The 21,127-nt window shown below is 41.2% G+C and overlaps 1 protein-coding gene across 1 annotated transcript in view; it reads left to right on the top strand.

Moving 5' to 3' along the window:
• The window catches only part of LOC147200344 (cytoplasmic phosphatidylinositol transfer protein 1-like), a 51,946-nt gene that overhangs the window by 26,436 nt on the left and 4,383 nt on the right, over positions 1-21,127 (top strand). The window contains exons 2-8 of the mRNA XM_086119662.1: positions 11,604-11,752; positions 14,660-14,748; positions 16,363-16,370; positions 17,213-17,284; positions 18,542-18,637; positions 19,280-19,435; positions 19,739-19,802. Coding sequence (XP_085975788.1) covers positions 11,604-11,752; positions 14,660-14,748; positions 16,363-16,370; positions 17,213-17,284; positions 18,542-18,637; positions 19,280-19,435; positions 19,739-19,802 — 634 coding nt within the window. The remainder of the gene's footprint in view (positions 1-11,603; positions 11,753-14,659; positions 14,749-16,362; positions 16,371-17,212; positions 17,285-18,541; positions 18,638-19,279; positions 19,436-19,738; positions 19,803-21,127) is intronic.

Below are 21,127 nucleotides of genomic sequence, written 5' to 3'. Positions count from 1 at the left end.
AACTTAACACAGACTTGAGCAATTGAAGTTGTACTACAAGCAAGAATGGGAAATAATTCCACTGATAAAGCTTCAACAATTTCTGTCCTCAGTTTCCAAACACTTATTGAGTGTTGTTAAAAGGAAATGTGATATAGCACAGTGGTAAACATGCCCCTGCCCCAATTTTTAGGGAATGGCTGCAGGCATCAAATTCCAAAACAGTGGGTGTTTACAATGAACAAAAGCGTAAAAAACAAAACAAAACAAAACACCTCTTACCAGTTTGAACATAAAATTTTTACACAATGTCCCAACTTCATTGGAATTTGAGTTTTTAAATGAAGAGCAGACTAAAGGCAGCAAAAAAAACCAAAAACCAAAACCAGACCATTGAAGCAAAGGAACACTTGGAACCCTGACTGATGAGGTATTAGAAACAGGACCGTGTAGTACCTTGGGCTAACTAATCCTAGCAGAACGAGAAAGAGCCGCTTTTATTAATTTAAACAAGTTAGAAACATACTGTTCCCCCAAAATACAAGAATACTTTTGACTTTCATTTTTTACATCAGTTGAGGCTCTGCTTCTCAGCGCCCCCACAACCCACCCACGCGCACGCCCACACTCACACGCATGCACGCTTGCAAACTTGTTCTGCGCAATATCTGAGGAGTGCTGTCATTTTGTTTGTAGAGATGAATTACAGTAAGTGGGTGAATGGACATCCGTTCCTTATTTGTGTGACCAGTAGTTCTCGTCTGGTGTCCAAATATTGTAATAAAGGTACTTGGAGCTTGACATCTTGACAGATGTGAAAAAGGCAGTTCTGCACCTTGTTGTTATTCTATCACCCAGTCACACAGCTAAAAATAGCTGCAATTCAAGAGTGAGCGCACCCGCGACCCGAGTGAGGAGAAGCGGTACGTGGATGGATGTTCAACTGCCGTTCATTGATCAGAAAATGTTTTCCACCATCACGTGGTGCTAGAGAAAATATTGTGATCATGGTTGTGGCTGCTTTCTGATGTACAGTACTCTGTTGTGCAGAGAAGGTAACACTGGCCTTGTGCACAAACACAGTGTGAAGTGCCATTCACGAGAACATCAGCAATGTGCACGACAAAGGGTGTTGATATCAGCGGTGAGAGAGATTGAAGGAAGAGAGATGTGCATGTTTAGCTAGTGGATACAGTGTACAGGAGACGTTATGCTTTTGACCAGTACCTGACCTGTACATACTACTTAGTCTAATGTATACAAAAAATTGTCATTGTCTTGTGATGCCTGTTTTACAATTCCAGATGGCATCAGGCAGTCTAAAAATACTTCAAAGCCCCATTGAAATCAATGCAGATGATAGATCAACAGTGAAGTCACTCCGATTTGATTTTTGGCGTAAACATCTGTCAAACTGCAAGGACAGTATATACTGACACTCAAGATAAGCAACTATAACTTGCAAAAACATCCTTTTTTTGGGTTGTTTTGTTTCAGTTTGAGTTTTTATACAAGGGTATTTAAGTGCCAGAAAAAAATGATGAATTGCACGTTAAACTGTGTGGAACTACAGAAAGACCACAAAGTGACAAAGGGGTGAAAGAGCAGGCAGCACACACACACACACACACACACACACACTCTCTCTCTCTCTCTCCCAGTGGGCATTCCCATCAAAGCTGCATTCACTCAGCTTGACCTTTTCATTTGAGTTACGTTTACTCACCAAGTCCCTCCCTCGTCATTTAACCACATGATTAGCCAGTGTTTGCACAGCAAATGAAGTCACTCATGAAAACATGCTTGCAGGACCATTTTCCAAATGTTCACACAGACGCTTCATATGTAATAGTGAAACGAATGACGGCTCCAAAAACCAATGAAGACAATATGTCAGATGGGTCATCAACAGTATCCAGACACAAAATGTACAAGCACAAAGTGGAATCAGTGAAAAGGCACTTTGGAGTACACCAATGTCTCAAGATGGCACAAACTGCTTTGTGCGATGTCTTGCCTCGCAAGATAGGGTGCCATATTTTATACAGAGCAAACCATAATGCATATCCACATTTCTCTCCTCCCCTTTCATAGTATTTGTAAAACATGTTGAACAATTACACGTTTTACGACTTACCTGTGAATTTCTTCATATTCTTATTATTGTTTTGCATCATTGCAACAACAACAACAACCGAGTGGCTATTTTTATTCCGCTGAGTATTTGACAGTCTTGCGGTCACAGTGACAGTGGCAAGGCAGAAGTATGTAAGAGACTATTTGAACATTCAAGAGCAGCCTGTGAGTATGACAAGTAGATGAAAGGAAAACGGGAGAAGCCATTTGATAATGGATACGTTTGAGGAGCTCGTGATGGGAAGCTCAAGACAGAGAAAAAAAAACATCTTCGCCAGGGAGAAAAAGGGTCTTGGAACAAAATGACTGTTGTTGTTGAAGCCGGTGAGGGGTTGGGTGATTTATTTTTTTTCCTTTTCTGCAGTTGTAGGGTACTGTAATGACAGATTCTGGAGGGGAGCATGTCTGTCTTTGCGGCAGTATGAAATGAGCTCACAAGAATGCCCTTTTTGTTTTGTTGATTAAGGGGCAGAAAAAAAAGACAGACATTCATGTAGCTGGTTGCATCTGATAATTTCAGAGAAGCATTTGAGTAAAATATAAACATTGCCTTTGTCAATTGGCGGTGGATGGCACGCTGGTAAATATAATACACTGAACCCCTCTACAACAAAACCTACATGGGCGAAAATACCCCCTAGTGTGAAAAAAATCTTCATGTATTAACACCATTCCCACTTTCTTGCCCCCCATACAACGAACCAAAACCCCCTGATGCATTATACGAAATCATTTTCTCTGCTCTTGCCTCGCCACGAGATTCACTACAACGAAGTCTAATCCAACAGGACTTCTACTGCTTCGTTCAGAAACGGCAATAGCAACCACCACACTGGTTTACACATGCGCAGTAGTCCAGGAAATATTTGTTATTGTTAGTTTAAGACGCAGCAAGAATGTTGCATTGCTAAAATGGCTACAAAACGGACCCTTGGATGTCAAGCAGCTAAGACAAGAAGAGCTCTGATGCTGGAAGAGAGGGTAAAAGTGATCAAAATGAAAGACGGCGGAAACAAAATTATTATCCAAGAAATTGATGTAAGTGAAAGTGAATGCTGATTGTAAATTTCGCAGTTTCTTTCCCTTTTTTTTCTTTCTGAGTGAAAAACCATCTGTTGTGAAAAATTTCTCTCTGCAAACATGATTTCGTTGTAGAGGAGTTTCACTGTATCTTGCCTCTACAAAGCCGTGGTACCCTCACTGACTGCTCGCAGCAACAATGGGAGAGGATAGTTGTCGTGTGACTTTGGCTTAATTGAAAACTGAAGAAGAAAAACAGCTCCTCCTGCTGGTGGAAAGTTTTGCAACTTTTGAACCAGTACCTGGCCCATGCCTAATATCAAGCAACTAAGTGGCCATGTATATTTACATTTTTTTCTGTAGTCTTTGTGGGTTTGTTTTTCTTTTTTTTCCCAATTTTGGCAAACTTATCAGAACTCCACCACCTCAATGTAGGTTTCTATTGTCTCTGTTCTCTTCAGGCTTCCCCGCTGTCTGTCTGATTCTTTTTCTGCCCCATCACATTTGCCATTTATCCAGTGTTCTTTCATCCTTCCGCTCCCTGCATGGCATCTCCCTGTTTTCGCTGGGACATAACCCCCTACCTTCTTTTATCACTATATATTTTTTAGTTGTCTGTTCTTCCTTCTGTCTTTTACTGATTCATAAATTAGTTGTATGCAAGTGTCATACAGTTCAAAGCCCCCCCCCCCCCCCCCCCCTTATAATTATGACTGCAACCCGCACCAGAGCCAACTTCCTGCTACAGTGCTGTCTTTGTTTGCCCCTTCAGTAACACCTCAGTGAACTAAATGCACGTACCATTTCTGCATTCAGGCCATGGACGCGTGCTAACCTAATTTAACACATAGCGATAGTATCAAACTCTTTAAAATATATTCACAATCTATTTAAATAATGCCGATTACTATAAATGATGTATCACTGGTACCTTATTATTCGTGGATGGCATCCTGGTCTCTTGGAATAAGCGCAAGCCGGAAGCTTGTACCTCTCCGTATTTTCCACCGGAAATACATCATCAGCTGCCATGCATAAAGTCCATTAAATTGTGATCATCACTATGGAGAGTTGGAGAGTTACTTAAAACATCTACTAGAACTCTTGCCGGATTGATTCACGTTTCAGATCGATTCTGGTCTTCATGAGCTCATTTGTTCTCGACAAGCCATGTTTGTAAATTGTACTGTATTTATTGATTAGGTCTGAGATCTCTTTTCTCAACTCAAAAAGACAAATATTTCATTGTCATATTTAGTTGGACCCGACATACACTAAGCTGGGGATTGCTGTGAGTGCTAAACTCTATTCACGTTAGTCCTGAAGGGAGGTCTGGCACATCCATCTTTTTTCCACTAAACGTGGTCATGAATTAATTGTTCTGAACGCACACTGTGTGAATCTTTAATGCTTCCACTTAATGACATGGCTAGAACTGAAAATCACAGAGGAGATATTAAAGGGCAAGTGAGAAAGCACCCCAACACAAATGCACGCACACCGACATGCATGCACAGACCCTCGTGCTCATGATGTCATGTTGTCACACTACTCTCTTGGGCAGGCTGCAGCAGGTGTGTGCTGGCTGTGTACCTCACAAGGCGCTGCTACGACCTTCATGTCAAGAACCAGTAGTCAACCAGGTTTGTTTTAGCATGTTGGATCTTTGCTGTTCCAAGCCATTGTTCAGTCTTAGTTTATCTGCAGCAGGAGGTAGAGGCATTGCGAGTGCACACACAGCAGATGTCACAGATTGGTTGTTATCATGCTCAGATGGCTTACACCAATTACTTTTTTTTAAATCGCATTTATCACGATCAAGTACTCATGCACAATCTTTGCTGCAGTTTTCATTCTACCCTTTTTTTCTGCTCCATCCTCCTGTCATGTACGCTTCTACTAATTACGCTCCTGGTGCCCCTATTGACTCATAGGCTTACAGCTCAAGAATAATTTTATCTAGAGAGGGCTGCCCAGCGCACGGTACACTTGCCCAGTTGATTAAATGTGCACAGAAAGTGTGTGTGCGTTAGCGTCTTTATGTGTGTGCTGTGGCAGGTAATGAAAGTGCAAAGGGATGGGGGTCCATCACAGTGCCAACAGCCGTACGGGATTATTTAAGCGTCTGATTAATGATTGTGGGAAAGGCTCCAAAGCTGTGTTACACAAGCCAACCTTTACCATGGAGTTGCAGTGAGAGCATTTATTCATTATTTTGTTTTTATTTCTTTACATTTTTTAAAATGTCATTTACATCGAAAAAAAGGGGAACTGCAACTTCCAAATTGCTGCTTTCAAAGGATGGTATTGTGATATTTTGCCAACAATAGCAATGCAACACTGTAGTGATTATGCGATAATCACGACATTGAAATAAAAGCATCTGCAATGAACATCCATGTAACCGACAAGAAAATTCATAGAACCTGCACCTTCATCATACCAAAAAAAACCCAAAACAAAACAAGAACAAACAAAAAAAAAAAACCAAACACATCCTGAACAGAAATACTTAAGTAAGATTTAAATGTATCTTCTTCTTTTCCTTTCCGCTTTTCCCTTCAGGGGTCGCCACAGCGAATCTGTTGCCTCCATCTAACCCTGTTTTGTGCCTCTTCTTCTCTCACACCAGCTGCCTTCATGCTCTCTTTCACTACATCCATAAACCTCCTCTTTGGTCTTCCTCTTGGCCTCCTGCCTGGCAGTTCAAGAATCAGCAACCTTCTCCCAATATTGTTCACCCTCTCTCCTTTGGACATGTCCAAACCATCTCAGTCTGGCCTCTCTGACTTTCTCTACAAAACCTCTAACAGGAGTTGTCCCTCTGATGTACTCATTCCTGATCCTATCAAACCTGGTCACTCCCGACGAAAACCTCAACATCTTCATCTCTGCTCCCTCCAGTTCTGTCTCCTGTCTTTTCTTCAGTGGCACTGTCTCCAGTCCAAACAGCATGGCTGGTCTCATCGCCATTTTATACACCTTTTCTTTGGTCTTAGCTGAAACTCTTCTATCGCACATCACACCTGATACTTTTCTCCAGCCGTTCCAGCCTGCCTGTACACGCTTCTTCAGCTCTTTTCCGCACTCTCCATTGCTCTGGACAGTTGACCCCAAGTACTTAAAATCCTCCACCTTCTTTATTTCTTCTCCCTGTGACCTCACTCTTGTACTTGGGTCCCCATCATTCACACACACATGTACTCCGTCTTCCTACGACTGACCTTCATTCCTCTCCTTTCCAGGGCAAATTATTCTGATGAGTAAATGCATCGGTATAACTGTTGCTATTTGATTCTACACACTGCTGTTGGTGAGCACCTACGGTGGGGCTTCTCCATTTTTTTGGTATTTATCTGGCCTCTTGATATTTGTGTTTTATTTATTATATTCTTGTTTTCATTTTATTGGGTGGTCCATATTAAATTATGAATACATTGTATCATAAAGTGAAAAAGGATCCCAGAGAATTGCCTTTCATTTCATGTCATTTTAAGCAGTATTCGAACAGTCATGAAAAACTTGGAAGTTATACATGAATAAATAAATCAAATGGTGCAACGGGGGGTTAAAATTCAAATTGACAAGTGCAACGTCATGTTTATTGGTAATGCAACAGCACTTGAGAGTATGCCACTGATGTTGTGTGTGTCTTAGTTTTGTTCAAATAAATGATAACAACTCTATGTGACACCTCAAATGAAATTGTGCAAAGGAGTCTGCACCATTAATACCATTTACACTAATATAATAAGGGTATAAGTAACAAGAAAATGCTTGCAATATCTATGTTTTTTTTAACTTACCAAGCCTTTCACAACGTGGCCAGTAAGTGCTGTTAATGGAGATGTTTCATGCAAATTTCACCTTTCCATGGTTTTATTTTAGGACTTGCTACTGAAGGTTTGCATGATTCAAATTTCGACAAGAGCCTCTAAAGCATCACCTCTCCCTGAACAAGCCAATTGAGTGCTCTTCTCATTACCAAAGCCTCCTTTTTTTGTGTTGGGTAAAATTTTTCCTTTATTGGAATAGATAACCATATAAAGGCATCTGTGAATGGCAGACATCGGCTCAACACAAAAAAAGACACTTCACATAATTAATTTTCTCCTATTTTTATTTGAACTACGCATTTTATATCCTACATGGGGGCCACATGGTATTTGTACCGCAATGTCTGTTTGTCTGCCTTCCCAGTTTGTCCCCCGAGTACTCTCAGTTTACATTATGAGCGAAAACTGTCATTTTTATCCCCCTTCAATTTTGGGAACATATTCTACTCATAGTTATAGAAGATACCTGATGGTATCTGTCTATCACCATGTATTTCATGAGTCATGGAAGAAGCCAAGATAGTGTTTCCCTTTTTTTCCCACTTCTGAACAGTTTGCCAGTTACATTGAAAAAGTAACTACTGCTTCGCTGATTACTTGATATTAAAAGTAACTTGGTTACTATACTGAGCCCAGTGTTATTTTTATGCTGTTAGTGTCACTGCTATTGCAATTTTTAAATCTTCCATTGGCACGAACGTGGTGGCGGAGGACCCCGAAAAGCAGGCAGGAGGGAAAAACAGGGTGAACTTGACAAACGGTATTAACAAAACACTGAGGAAACCTAAATCCAGAACAAAGACATGAAAACAACAAGAACCCAAAGTAACCAACAAAAACCCATGGCAGATGCAAAAACAAGGTGAAAGCAATACAAAAAAAACAAACAAACTCATGACAGTAAGGCACAAACAATAACCAACAGAAACAATGACCCGACACTGAGTGGTCGGGCTGGGAGTCCTTTTAACAGAGAACCTACTAATGACATGATGACCAACAGCTGTGTCGCTGTAGGAGGAGCCCTACAGAACCACCTGTTGGTCCCAAACAGAAATATGCAATTAAAATAACACAAGAAAGGTCCCGCTCCCCACCCCCGCCACAATTCAGATTTCAGATTTTGTGACCATCAGCAAAATGGTCTTTCAAACTGGCAGCAACTATGCTATTATTATTATTATTATAGTATTATTAAGTACAATATTGCTTCAGTAAGATGTGTTTGACATAAAAAGCTAAACAAAATTAATGGCGATACAACCTGATGAGTTAATTTGTAGACCATATTGTGACACCTATAATGAGAAAACAAAAGAGTTCTTGCTTTATTATGGAAAGACATCAGTGAAGCCATTACATCACTGCGGATAAACCGCCTCTGGACATGTTGGACTTGATGCTGTCTGATGCTGTCTCGATGAATTTCTATATAATGGAGGGTGTAGCATGAGAGACAGATACACCACATATTGATTGATGCATCTTAACAAATCAAATTATATTTGTGTGTTTCTCTGCCAACAATATGGGTAACCTCTCAAGCCCATTGACCCTTTTAAGCCCTCTTAAGATGTGAAACAGCATTTCTGTTAATGTGTTCAAGGCCTCTGAGATTTCGGTGCATTCTCACAGGCGGGACAAAGCTCAGTGCAGTTACATAGAAAAAAAGCTAGACGTGAAATGAGACGGATGAGTTTTTCTCGTGGCATATTTCCAGTGTTGCAATGTGGGACTGGACTGGCGCGAGGTAAACGGCACAGCCAGCTACCACTAGCTCCCGACACGGACCAAAATGGTTGGATAATGATGAGTGCATTGACTTGTTGACAGCTGTTGAACTGTCACCCATGATAGCATTTAGCATTAGCCAAAACAATAAAAGAATCCTTGATTATCAGATTGACGAGTGATGTTCAAACTCCAATTTCTCAGATTAAAAAAAAGAAAAAAAAACGTATTCAATATTACCAGCCGTTCTGGAGCACTTGTGTGTTTTATCAATGTATTTGGTGCTGTGGTGTGTCATGATAACAACCCACTCATTCATTTAAGGACAAAATAAAAAAATCAGAGTGGCAAATACGGTCAAGGAAAACAGGCCTCTTTAATGTTGGACTGCGACATGATTATTTTGTGAAGAACCCAGATAAGAACAAACTACGAATACTTAATTATTGCATTATTCCCGTGACTGATTGCCTGTTTTACTTGAGTGGCTGTAAACAGAAGAGCCGTTCAATCAGTTTATACAAGCTTCCATTTGCTGTTGTGTAATCTTTCATCGCATGTGTGGCCATCACGCTGTTCAAATAATCATGATGAATGTACTGTGCACGGCTCCTCGTAATTTTTAGTTGATGTCGCCAGGGAGAAGGGCTGGGTTTAAAAAATCAATTCACCGAATCAAATCCATTTTCCTTTTTATAGCCCGATATCGATTCGTACCATAAATCAACCCTTTTAATACATCTTGTCCCCAATAAATGAATGTGACTTCTTGCCTCACACAAGGTCTCGTCACGACGCGAGCGTAGCATATCCATACCTGTCAACTTTTCGGAGCGCCAACCTGTATAAACTACCAAAAAAATCCTTATAAAGAGCAAAAAATCCTTATAACATACCAAAGCATTTATATGTCAAAATAATGGCAGAAAAAAACCCACGAAACTTTCAATTATATTTATTGTAGATCTCCATAATACAATGTCTGGTTAGACATACCGTGGAAAGTTACCGGAAATGAAAGCATTCGAGTAGACTAGCACCATTCTGGGCAAAAACAAACGGAACTACCTGTTAGGGGGGAAAAAAAACGGAAATTTTCAGAATCCGTATGATTTGTGCGATACGGCCATATACGTAAGATTCACCAAAAAATCCGTATGAACTATGGCTAAACCTTATGAGTTGACAGGTGTGCATATCATAACAAGATGGGCGAAGCACTTGAAATCAGCGGCAACAAGCTTGAAGGCAGATTATTTTTATTTTTATTTTTATTTTTAAAGAAACACAAAGTCAGCAGTAAACTGAAACGTTGTAAGACAGTCATAGGAATGTGAATGTCATTAGCCGTAATGTGTTTTCACCACTTTATTTACACAGCCTACCTTGTGGTTGGAATCGATTTAAATGATTATTTACTGTTTTGATCAGGTCATGTTCAATAAGGCATAAATGATTCATGTTCCTAATTTGGGTTCAATTCTTAATGTCAATATTCATATTTTTACCAATAGAGCAAGAAGCTTTGACTATTTGTGTAGCATTGCTTCTTCTGAGAATGTCTTCTGTATGAAAGTAATATTGGTATGTGAACTCCTTTACTGAATCGAACATCAATCAAAGTGAACGGTGAATGGAATCGATTTTGGAAATCTGAATCGATAACCAGCAGGAACTGCTGAGGTCTTGATGAAATGAGGCTGATGTCATGCTACCTGTGTTTCGTCAACTCTGCTCTGTGTTCTCACCCTTAATTCGTCCTCTGCATCAGTGTCCTTCAATCCCTCATTTCTTATGAGGCCTGAAGAAGTTGTTGCTCTGTGGTTGGCACGGTCACTCTTGCCACAGCTGCTTTTAGAAACGCCTTCATTGTTTTTGGGGGGCTTTGTAAAAGTGAAAAGTGGATGTTTCATTTGTACACTTGGGTAATGCCGCAGCAAATGCTCGAGTAAGCTGCAGTGTTTGCTTGCTTCTGCAATATTTCTCGCCATCATCCGATGACCGGCTGGACCTGAAGGCGTTTGTTGTATTGATCTTTGTCCGAAAGTGTGAATAAATTGCTTGAGTGATCTGCAACAGAGGCGGGTGCTGAGTTGGCACGTATTTAAATGTATTTCAGATGACTGCGTAGTCTTTCCCCTCTGACAGCATTTCCCAGCACAGCTACATGCCAGGTAAAGGTCAGAGAGAAAGAGAGCAGCAGTGGGAGTGTGCTGGCTTTAAATTTCCATCTTCAGGCCTCCAGCCCTTGCTGCTTTAAAGCATGTGACTGAAAACAAATCAATCCGTCCGTATTCTATACCGCCTGTCCTAATTTTGGTCTTGGCTCCCAGTCGAAAGGGAGAATGGTCAAACTCCACACAGTATACTGGAGATAAAAATCTTTACATTATTATATCAGATAAAACTAAAGCATTTGTAGATGATTACCTGACGATTATGTGTGTTAATCATTTGAGAAAAACATGGTTGAAACTGAACAATTCAAACATGAGGTGACCTTCAAGTGGATGAAATGTTGCTTCAAATAAATAAAATCATTCTTGAAATTATGAGGAGACAGTCATTCTTATTCTCACTACTAAAAGTATGCACGATAATCCTGCGATGGACGAAGAGGTGGGCGGACTCTGATTTTACTGTAGCAGCTTCAGACGCAGTGAAAGTGTCCCATGTGGTCTGTCAGATGCTGCTTTGCTTGTTGTTGTTCCTCCACGTCTCTGCAGGCTTTTGGTCTGTCCATGACAGCCAGTAATACCAGTGCCTTGTTTTGCTCGACAGCAGCCCGCCAGTCACTAGCCATCAAACAACACGGATTTTCTGTTCTATCTGTTTGAGACCAAACATACCAAGATATGTTGCAGTGTTTCCCGGTAACATTTTTCTTTTTCCATCTTCCAGTATCGTATTGGGCAGCTTTACATGATCAGCAAACACAGCCATGAGCAGAGCGACCGAGGGGAAGGTGTGGAAGTTGTCCAGAACGAACCTTTTGAGGACCCCATGCACGGCCAGGGGCAGTTCACAGAAAAACGGGTCTACCTCAACAGGTCAGTCGGTTAGACCCCTCATAACTCACTTGTAGTTGTCGTGTAGAAGAAAATGACAGCGTATTTCTTTCACCATTGGTTGTCACTTGTGTATTACTGTTTTCAGAAGTCCTTGATCCTCAATGTGTTTTCGATGATATCTATGATACATATATTTTTCTTAACTAGTGTCACCCACTCTAATATACACTCCAGGGTGCTTCACGACCACGACGACGAAAGTCTGGCATGGCAGAATTTTTTTTCCATCTTGCCGCATAGTATCACATGTACGATGTCGTTCTTCGCCATCGACCAATCGGAAGACAGTGCCTTCCAACTTATGACGAGAGACTGGATGTGTCGCACACAATCACACTGTGGTGTGCAGTATTTTAAAACTGACTTGAACAAAAGGGGAAATATTGGAAGGTATACCTAGCATTTCGACTCATGCTACGTTTGCTAACTGCAAAGCTAGTTGCTGATTAGCAAACGTGGAAATTAGGGATGCCCACTCCCCAACAAAGTGTAATTGTGGATAAATTGTTTTTTGCACAATCCTGCAAACAAAAAAAATCCCTGTTGTGCAGGTAATTAATTACAGAGGATAAATGAAAATACAGTGATCTACTCTGCGATACAAGTCAAGTCAAGTCAAGTCAACAGTATTTATAGAGCACTTTCAAACAGCCATCGCTGCATACAAAGTGCTGTACATGGAGCAATTTAACATGCACAATAAACAGTAAGACAAATCGTTAATAAAGGCGGTAGAAAGCACCAAACAGTAAAACCAAGAACAAATCTAAGTCATGCTGAGTCGAATGCCAAAGAATACAAGTGAGTTTTGAGGAGGGTTTTGAAGATGGGCAGCGAGGAGGCTTGCCGAATGTTCAGTGGGAGGTCATTCCAGAGAGAGGGACCAGCAACAGAAAAGGCTCGATCCCCTCTGAGCCTCAGTTTAGTTCTTGGTACTTCTAATAAAGTCTGGTCCACAGACCTGAGGCGCCGGGCAGGTGTGTAGGGGCGGATGAGCTCAGAGAGGTAAGGTGGCGCGAGATTATTCAGAGATTTGAAAACAAATAAGAGGATCTTGAAAATAACTCTAAGATGAATGGGGAGCCAGTGAAGGGATGCCAGAGTAGGAGTTATGTGCTCCCTCTTACGAGTACCAGTCAAGAGGCGAGCAGCGGCATTCTGGACCAGCTGAAGGCGCTTAATGGAGGACTGGCTGACTCCAAAGTAAAGGGCATTGCAGTAATGGAGCCGGGATGTGACAAAGGCATGAATTACTGTCTCAAAGTGCTCACGTGAGAGGAGAGGTTTTATTTTGGCCAGCTGTCTAAGGTGAAAGAAGCTGGATTTAACAACGGCACCAATTTGCCGATCGAGTTTGAAATCACTGTCCAGTTTAAGGCCCAAGTTTGAGACCGTTGACTTAAGATAAGGAGAAAGGGGGCCCAAGTCTACAGGATGGAATGTACAAGGGCCACTGGGACCAAACAATATCACCTCTGTCTTCTTTTCATTGAATCTCAAGAAATTTTGTGCCATCCAGGTTTTGATTTCTTCCAGACAGGATAGGAGTGGCCTTAATGAGAAGGCGTCTTTCTTGCTCAGTGGGACACAGATCTGGCAGTCATCTGCATAGCAGTGGAAGGGAATACCATGTTTCCTTAAGATGGAACCCAATGGGAGCAGATACAGCGAGAACAGCAGAGGCCCCAGAATTGAGCCCTGTGGAACACCACATGACAGGGGAGCAGTGCGTGACTCAGAGCAGCCAAGGCTGACACAGAAGGTTCTGTCAGCTAAATAGGACCTAAACCACTCAAAAGCACTGCCTCCAATGCCCACCAAGTGCTGCAAACGAGTCAGCAGAATACTGTGATCCACTGTATCAAATGCTGCAGTTAAGTCCAATAAAACTAGACACACGTGGTCTCCAGAGTCATTTGCCAGGAGGATGTCATTAGAAACGCGTAACAGGGCTGACTCCGTGCTATGCATCGTCTTGAAACCTGACTGGAAGACCTCCAAGATGTTATGTTCATCCAAGAAAAATTTCAACTGCATGATACAGTTTAATATGTAAAGTTTAACATGCATTAAACCAGTCAAGTACCGCATATGATGGAAAAGGAGAGAACAACAGCAGGAGAGAAGGGAGAAAAGAGATGGACAGAGACGTTGCCGGCGACTGATCGGAGCACAATCACCTGTGTCAGCATTCACCATGCAGGCGGACCATTCATGCTGACTCGGCACAGTGCTAGCCTGCAGGAGCAAAGTAAAAGCTCAAGGAGCCGTTTCCATTCATCTACTTCCATCTACTTGTGTGTGTGTGTGTGTGTGTGTGTGTGTGTGTGCGTGCGTGCGTGCGTGCGTGCGTGCGTGCGTGCGTGTGTGTGTGTGTGTGTGTGTGTGTGTAAACAGTGCAGTATTTAGTCCACAGCTCAAGCAAATCCACCACCCGCTGCGGGTTAATTTAGTTGATAGTGTAGCCCATAGACTTCTAAAAGTCAGCACAACTGACTGTTATTTTCAGACGTCTCCCTCCTGCAGTCAAAAAACCTGTGAGGTAATTACTTAAAGTGGTCTGCCGGTGCGAATGGTTGTCTTCCTCTGCGTGTCTATGGTTTTGAATTATGTCAGTGATTTTTTGTAACCATTAAAAAAAATATATTTTACACTTTGAATTTTAATTGTTTTGCCTGATTGTTTGTGTTTTGAAAAGAACCTAAACACTGCACAGTGCGGGGCGAAAACCTCTGTGCATGTCTCCGAGCAACTTTGGAAGTCACAATTCTTGAATCCACGAATCTGTGCTGTCAGCCAGTCGAACAAGATGACTGCTTTGATTACAGTAGCTACTCGAGCCTTAAGTCTGCTTCAGCAGGACCTCATGGCTTTCTGTCTCTGCAGTAAACTTCCCAGCTGGGCTCGAGCAGTGGTTCCGAAAATCTTTTACGTGACCGAGAAGGCGTGGAACTATTACCCTTACACCATCACAGGTTAGCATGTTACAACCATCAGCATCTGCTTTGACTTTTACTGTCTTGAAGGTGACTTCCACATGCACACTTAACAATGACACAACCTTTGGTTTCACCTTACAGGAAGCGACAGTGTTTGGTACTCAAAGTGGGAAAGTGCATACTGCTGTTGCACAAACAATACGAACTCTAACTTGAAATGCTTCCCATTGCGGGATAAATTTTTATTCATATATGATTAGACAGTGTTTTATTAATTCGGTGACCTTTGAAAATAAAACAAATATATGCTACTGGAAAATGAGTTATATTGAATTAGGGCTGTCAAATAATTTTACAATTGATTATAGTGTTAGTTATTCCATCGATTAATCAAAATAAACAACAATTTCCCTGAAGTGGGTGTGGTGTACTTGCCAACATTTTTGAAACTGAGAGCGACTTCGTGGCAATTGTTTAATGAGAAGCGCTATACTTCTCGGTTTCAGGTTCAACTACATGTCAAGTTCAGCTTATTCCTATTGTGACTGCAAATACCATTCATTTATCCAATAGATTAAAATGATTATTGCTTTTTTCCATGAGTTGACTATCATAGAGTTTTTGGTTTAGTCCGTACCATGTCAGAATATAGGGGGAAATGTTGATCATTGTTCTCCAAAATAAAAGCTAATGTTTTATAAATATCTTGTTTTGACTTAATGCAAAGATAATCAGCCTGCTCTACAGAAATCAAAGAATATTAACTTTTGAGAAATCAGATTTGGACCATTTTAAGCTAAAGGGGGTTGGCCTTTGCACCCCCAAGAGAGATTTTTGTTCTGTGGCAAGTCCAACTTTGCTGCCTTGCTCCAGCCACACCCAAACTTAGATTTATTATCATCCATCTGTTTGAGATGCCTGGTTCAAATTGAATTGTAGTTGTACTTGAGTGGCTTTGTGGGCTGGAATTTCTCGGTAGTGCTGACATTGGGCGAGAGTTGACTGGCAACCAGGGGACTGGTTGCCAGTCAACTACAGGGCACATATATCGAAACAACCATTTATGCTCACATTCACAACTAGGCTAACGTTTTTGAAATGTGGGAGGAAGAGGACTACCTGGAGAAAACCCACGCGAGCATCGAGGGAAACATCTAAACTCCACAGCATGCTGCCTTACATAAAACGGTAGACTAGGAAACCCACACCAATAAAAACAGAACTCTCCTTGGTGACATGACATGATTACGAGTTATTCATTTATTGAGCCACACGGCTTATAAGGCGCATGCCCCAGTGCTACGATAAAGCTGCCAACTATAGTACCTGCGCACAAGGTACCTTAAGAGAAAAGCCCATAGAACAGACAGTGCGCGCTTGAATGCCATGCTGACACTCAACGACTAGATTGATGGTGACGCAGCGATGGCACCGCAAGTCACACTTGTGCAGCTTGGGTTCCTCCCTCGGCCTCAGTTGGCAAGCAGCGTTAAAATATGAACATGGATTCAGCAAACTTTTCATTCATTTATGTTATCAAATTACAGGCTTTCATATTTTAAGATATTTGGGAAGCTGTGAGTGTTTAATTTTCTCTTTTGTTTTTGTGCATTTCTGGACATGACCCGATGTGGATTCTCCACCCTGTAGAATATACAGTAAGTATATTTTCTACCATTTTTGGACATGTATCAAATTGGATCTTAATTGTGCATGAATGTAAGAGAGAGAGGAAGCTTGTTAGGTGTGTCTTTAGAAACTAAACACATCAGCGGCATTCAATTAAAATATATTTTTTTCCTCTACACAACGTTCAATATACTTGCAAATAACTTAAACTCGAACATACAGTCCAGATGTCCTTGGAGAAGACTGACTCACTATTTTCTAACTTTTACTACAACATTACTTTGAAGTTATTACATGCCAGTGGGGGGAGAGAGAGATCATTTCCCCTCCAAAATAACGTGATACATGATTGAAATAATGACACTGTTAACAAAGAGGGCACTGTGATTCATTGATAGAAGTATTGAAAAATCACGGTGTAATATTGGCCTTCTCCTTACTTCTGGATGTCTGTTATGTCGATGAGAAATGTCAACACCATGAGTCACAGCCATTTATGGGATGGAAAATAAGACAGTGACAAGACAGTGACAGAAAGCCTGATATTTATTTAAGTGTGGGAGTAATTTGCCATGCATGTGTCAGTGTTGACACATGAAGGCTGAATTTACTCTGTCAAGTGACTCTGTGCCAAAATGCATTCAAGCTTAAGGTGACAGCATCTTCTGCAGCATCTCTTCTCATCAGTACCATAAAGTTGTAAAGCACCGCTTAGTTTACGAGTCGCTTTAATGGTACGATTCATAAACCAGAGTTCAAATAGAAAAAGGCAATGTGAATTATCGAGCAAAGTAACAAATTAAGTCGACTTGCACATGTTTAAATACAGTCTGTTGCTCCCCTCCCATCACCCCCGCCCCCATGATTACAGTGCTCGTTCCTTCCCAAGTTCTCCATTCACATAGAGACGAAATACGAGGACAACAAAGGCATCAATGATAATGTAAGTGCACTTTGAATTTAAAGTACATAACATTATACCTGTATATCATAAAATTTGGCACAGCATGAGCCATTTATATTATTGAAGATCACTTTGCGTGGGATTTGAGTCTGCCAAAGAAATTGTCGAACTTATCGGCATGAGTATCCCTCGTGTATGTGTGTATAAAAATGTAACAGTCTACTGTAATCTCCCCCTCGAGGGATACTGAAGGATTAATGCTGTTCCTTGAAAGATGAAGATGATGTACAGCATAATGTCGACACTGTACCTAAACAGTGCGAAAGACACACATAGCCTGGTTTCCTCTTCTAACCAATTTGTATTCCAATTTGTCTAAATGTTGTTCTGGGGTAATTTACTGGGGCCGAGGAGACGAGAACAAGGACAAGAAGACCCTATGTTATAGATTTGAAATGTCCTTGAACCTTTGGGGTGGGGTTTGTACTGCTGAGTTTCTCGGTGAAATCTTTAAGTTCCAGCAACTGCAGGTAGAAATTCCTTTACTGGTTCTATGGGAATATGAACACTTCTCCTTCTTGGTATTTCTTGTCCTCTTTTGTGGTGGGATCACACATTGGTAAAAGCATTGTGTGGCATCATATAGGATAGAGGTTTGGCCCAATGACAGACAAGTTGCCTAGAAAATTGCAATTTTAATTTGCGGAAAGGAGACCGAGTGAGACACACACACACACACACACACACACACACACACACACACACACACACACACACACACACACACACACACACCACCCAGCCCCTACTTTATCGTGACAGAGAACCGTGTGATTTATTTGGTGACCATTGGAAGGTCTTATGCTCATAACACATAGTAGTGAAGAGCAGAGTCCATGAATAAATAATTTATTGCATGAATAAATAATTTATTGCAGGACCCTTGTATTTGACTTTACACTGAATCTTTCAGCATTTTTATTGTTGTGGCGCATCAGTGTCAGTGTCATCACTGTCATTGAAGCGCTGAAGGTAATTGTGAGGAAATAAACGTGGACATACTGCCCCCTAAAGGGTATGTCAGGTGTTGACAATATGATCACAGTCCAGCCTTGGGGTCTCACGTATCAAGAGTGCGTAGAATACAAACTAAAAGTCTACTGACAAAATCTGAAAATTTGCACAGCTTTCAGACCTCGTTTTGTGAGTACGCAACGACCCTTTATCTCAAAAGCAATTCTGAGTTGTTTTGTCGTCATATTCACTGAGGTCAACTCAAGTATTTGTTTTCAATAGATCTTTGACTCTGAGTTGAAGGACCAGGAGAGGGAAGTGTGTTTTGTCGACATTGCTTACGACGACATCCCTGACCGCTACTACAAGGAGTCAGAGGTGAGGTGGGCGTTTTCCTTGTGTCTGTTACCAGCATCTTCTCATTGGCAATTACATAAGAAAGCCGTAAAAGACTGTTAGACATCGTGTTAGTCACAAATGAAAATATTCACCAGGTTCATTGCAGTTGACATTTTGAAAATGATCCATCCTTTCACTTTTAGTGGCCAATTTTATCTGAAACAACATCTTTTGGACCATGGTAAACTCTAGCCTAATGTAGTCTTCTAATCGACTATACATTTAAAACATTCAACATGACTCTTCAGAGAATGTGGATATGGACATTTCTCAATCTTAATACAAGTGATTACTTGGGGGGGCGGGGGGGGGGGGGGTTCTGACCTAATGTATGAATCGATATTTTAAAGGGGGAGTTTTGCAATTTTCAAACTGTTTGCAGGTTACACTGAAGCGTCACTCGACAATTTACAATTTAAGTCCAAAGTTGGCCTAACTCTGGGCTAAACGCTCCATACATACAATGAGCTGTTCATTAATGGTGCTCTCCCTCTAGGATGCGTTACTCGTCTCTCTCCATTGCATTGAGTCTCATTAAAAAATAATATTGAAACACACTCAGACTGCCTCACCCTCTGTTCTATTCATCGCAAGACACGTATCTTTAATGCACCAATGCAGGACCTGCGGTACTTCAAGTCAGAGAAGACGTCGCGGGGCATGCTTCAGGAGGGATGGAGGGACACGCAGCATCCCATTATGTGCTCGTACAAACTGGTCACAGTCAAGTTTGAGGTGTGGGGTCTGCAGACACGTGTGGAACAGTTTGTGCATAAGGTCAGAGTCAACGTTTTGTCAAACTTGGTTTAGAAATCATTCCGCCAACAAGGAAGTAGGTTGAACAAACAGAGCTTCATTGGCGGTGATTATTGATAAAACACATATTCAAACATGCTATTTTGGCTGCATGCGAATGTAATCTGCTTACCATCCAAAGTATCAACCAAAACAACATAAGTAAGGTAATTGTGCATGTGCTGCAAATGCCCGCGTGTTTCTCAACTTTGAAGTATGTAAATTTGAAGATTGACGAGGGCATATTGCACAACATTCCTCAGCAAAACTGTTTCTGTGTTGCAGGTGATTCGGGATGTGTTGCTGCTTGGACACAGACAGGCCTTTGCTTGGGTGGATGAATGGATTGGTGGGTCAGTCGGCCTTCAGGCTCCAAAATGTCATCTTTTCTATGATAAGGATAATGCTTACAGATTTCATGCGTACAATATAGACAAAAGTATTGGAAAAGAGAGTAGGTCAGTGAATCGTCGTATAATACAGAGGCCCTATCGGCCACTTTTAAAGGTCTTACTGAGCGACTGGATTTTCTCATACATTCCACTACACAAGTGCATGAATTCACTATTAGTGTACTTGCTCATTCTAGTGGCAAAAAACTAACTGAATTGAAACGTGATTTTATTAGTAATCAATCAAGGGCGTGAGTACGACCCATTTGTCTCCCATAAATATAAATCTTTCATCTTCTTAAACACTTTGAAGAGTTCTAACTGTATACTTCCAACTTTGTGGGTATAGTTTAGGGTAGACCCTTTTTGACTCCTTCTACGCAAGACTCTGAATCTGGCAATATCATCTTTGACCAATTTATCCGGAATATGGAAGCTCTTATGTCCACATGGAGAAACTAATGGCACGTATTGAGGGTGTAATGGCTTTGGCTCCCAAAACCTTTTTTTCCATATCGTGTATGAGACTAGGCAGATATTTAAACATCTATTATGAATATTGCAGAAATGTTATTGTTTATTAATGTGCATGTACTTTCTACCTTACCTGCAACCCTCACATGTTAACCAAACAGCTACCCGTCCTACACCTCCAGAACTGAGTTTATCCTTTTGGAATGACTTTTAACACTTCAGTCTGCAGTGCTTGTGCATTCTCCACTCACCTACCCTCCCCGCCCCTGCTAATCTTAACATATGGATTTCTTTTGGCTGGAGAATCACCAAACCCATCCCAGCTTACATCCTTGGACTCAGGGCTTTGTGCTTTGTCTGCATCTTGAAAATCTTCCGTGTGGCACTTCTACTTGGGATGCTTGTACTTTTACACACTAGTCCTCTAGTTAAGCTTTCTGCGCAATGCATTTTTGCCACTTTCATCTCCTTCCTTCCACTACCTGACCGGAGTGCCTTTTGAGAGGAGGTATCAGTTTTGCTCCTTCCCTTCCTCCTTCTTCCAGATATGACTTGGGATGACGTCCGGAATTACGAGAGCAAAATGCATGAGCAAACCAACATTAAGGTTTGCCATGAACAGGCAGAGCATTCCACAACAAATCCATCTTCACTGGATGCCATAGACATCCATGACAAAGCAAGCGTATGTGTTTTTTCCATTCTTTTTTGTTTGTTTGTTTTTTGTTTTTTTTGTTTCACTCCATCATTCCACTTTTTGCTCATTTTGAACCCTTAATCTGTGATGATCTTTATGATCCCCCACTTG

Source organism: Hippocampus guttulatus, chromosome 9 (assembly GCF_054856545.1).
Source record: "Hippocampus guttulatus isolate MCC_2025c chromosome 9, RoL_Hgut_1.0, whole genome shotgun sequence".
Lineage (NCBI taxonomy): Eukaryota > Metazoa > Chordata > Actinopteri > Syngnathiformes > Syngnathidae > Hippocampus > Hippocampus guttulatus.
The sequence above is the reverse complement of the archived record's forward strand: the minus strand, read 5'-3'. Positions and strand labels throughout refer to the sequence as shown.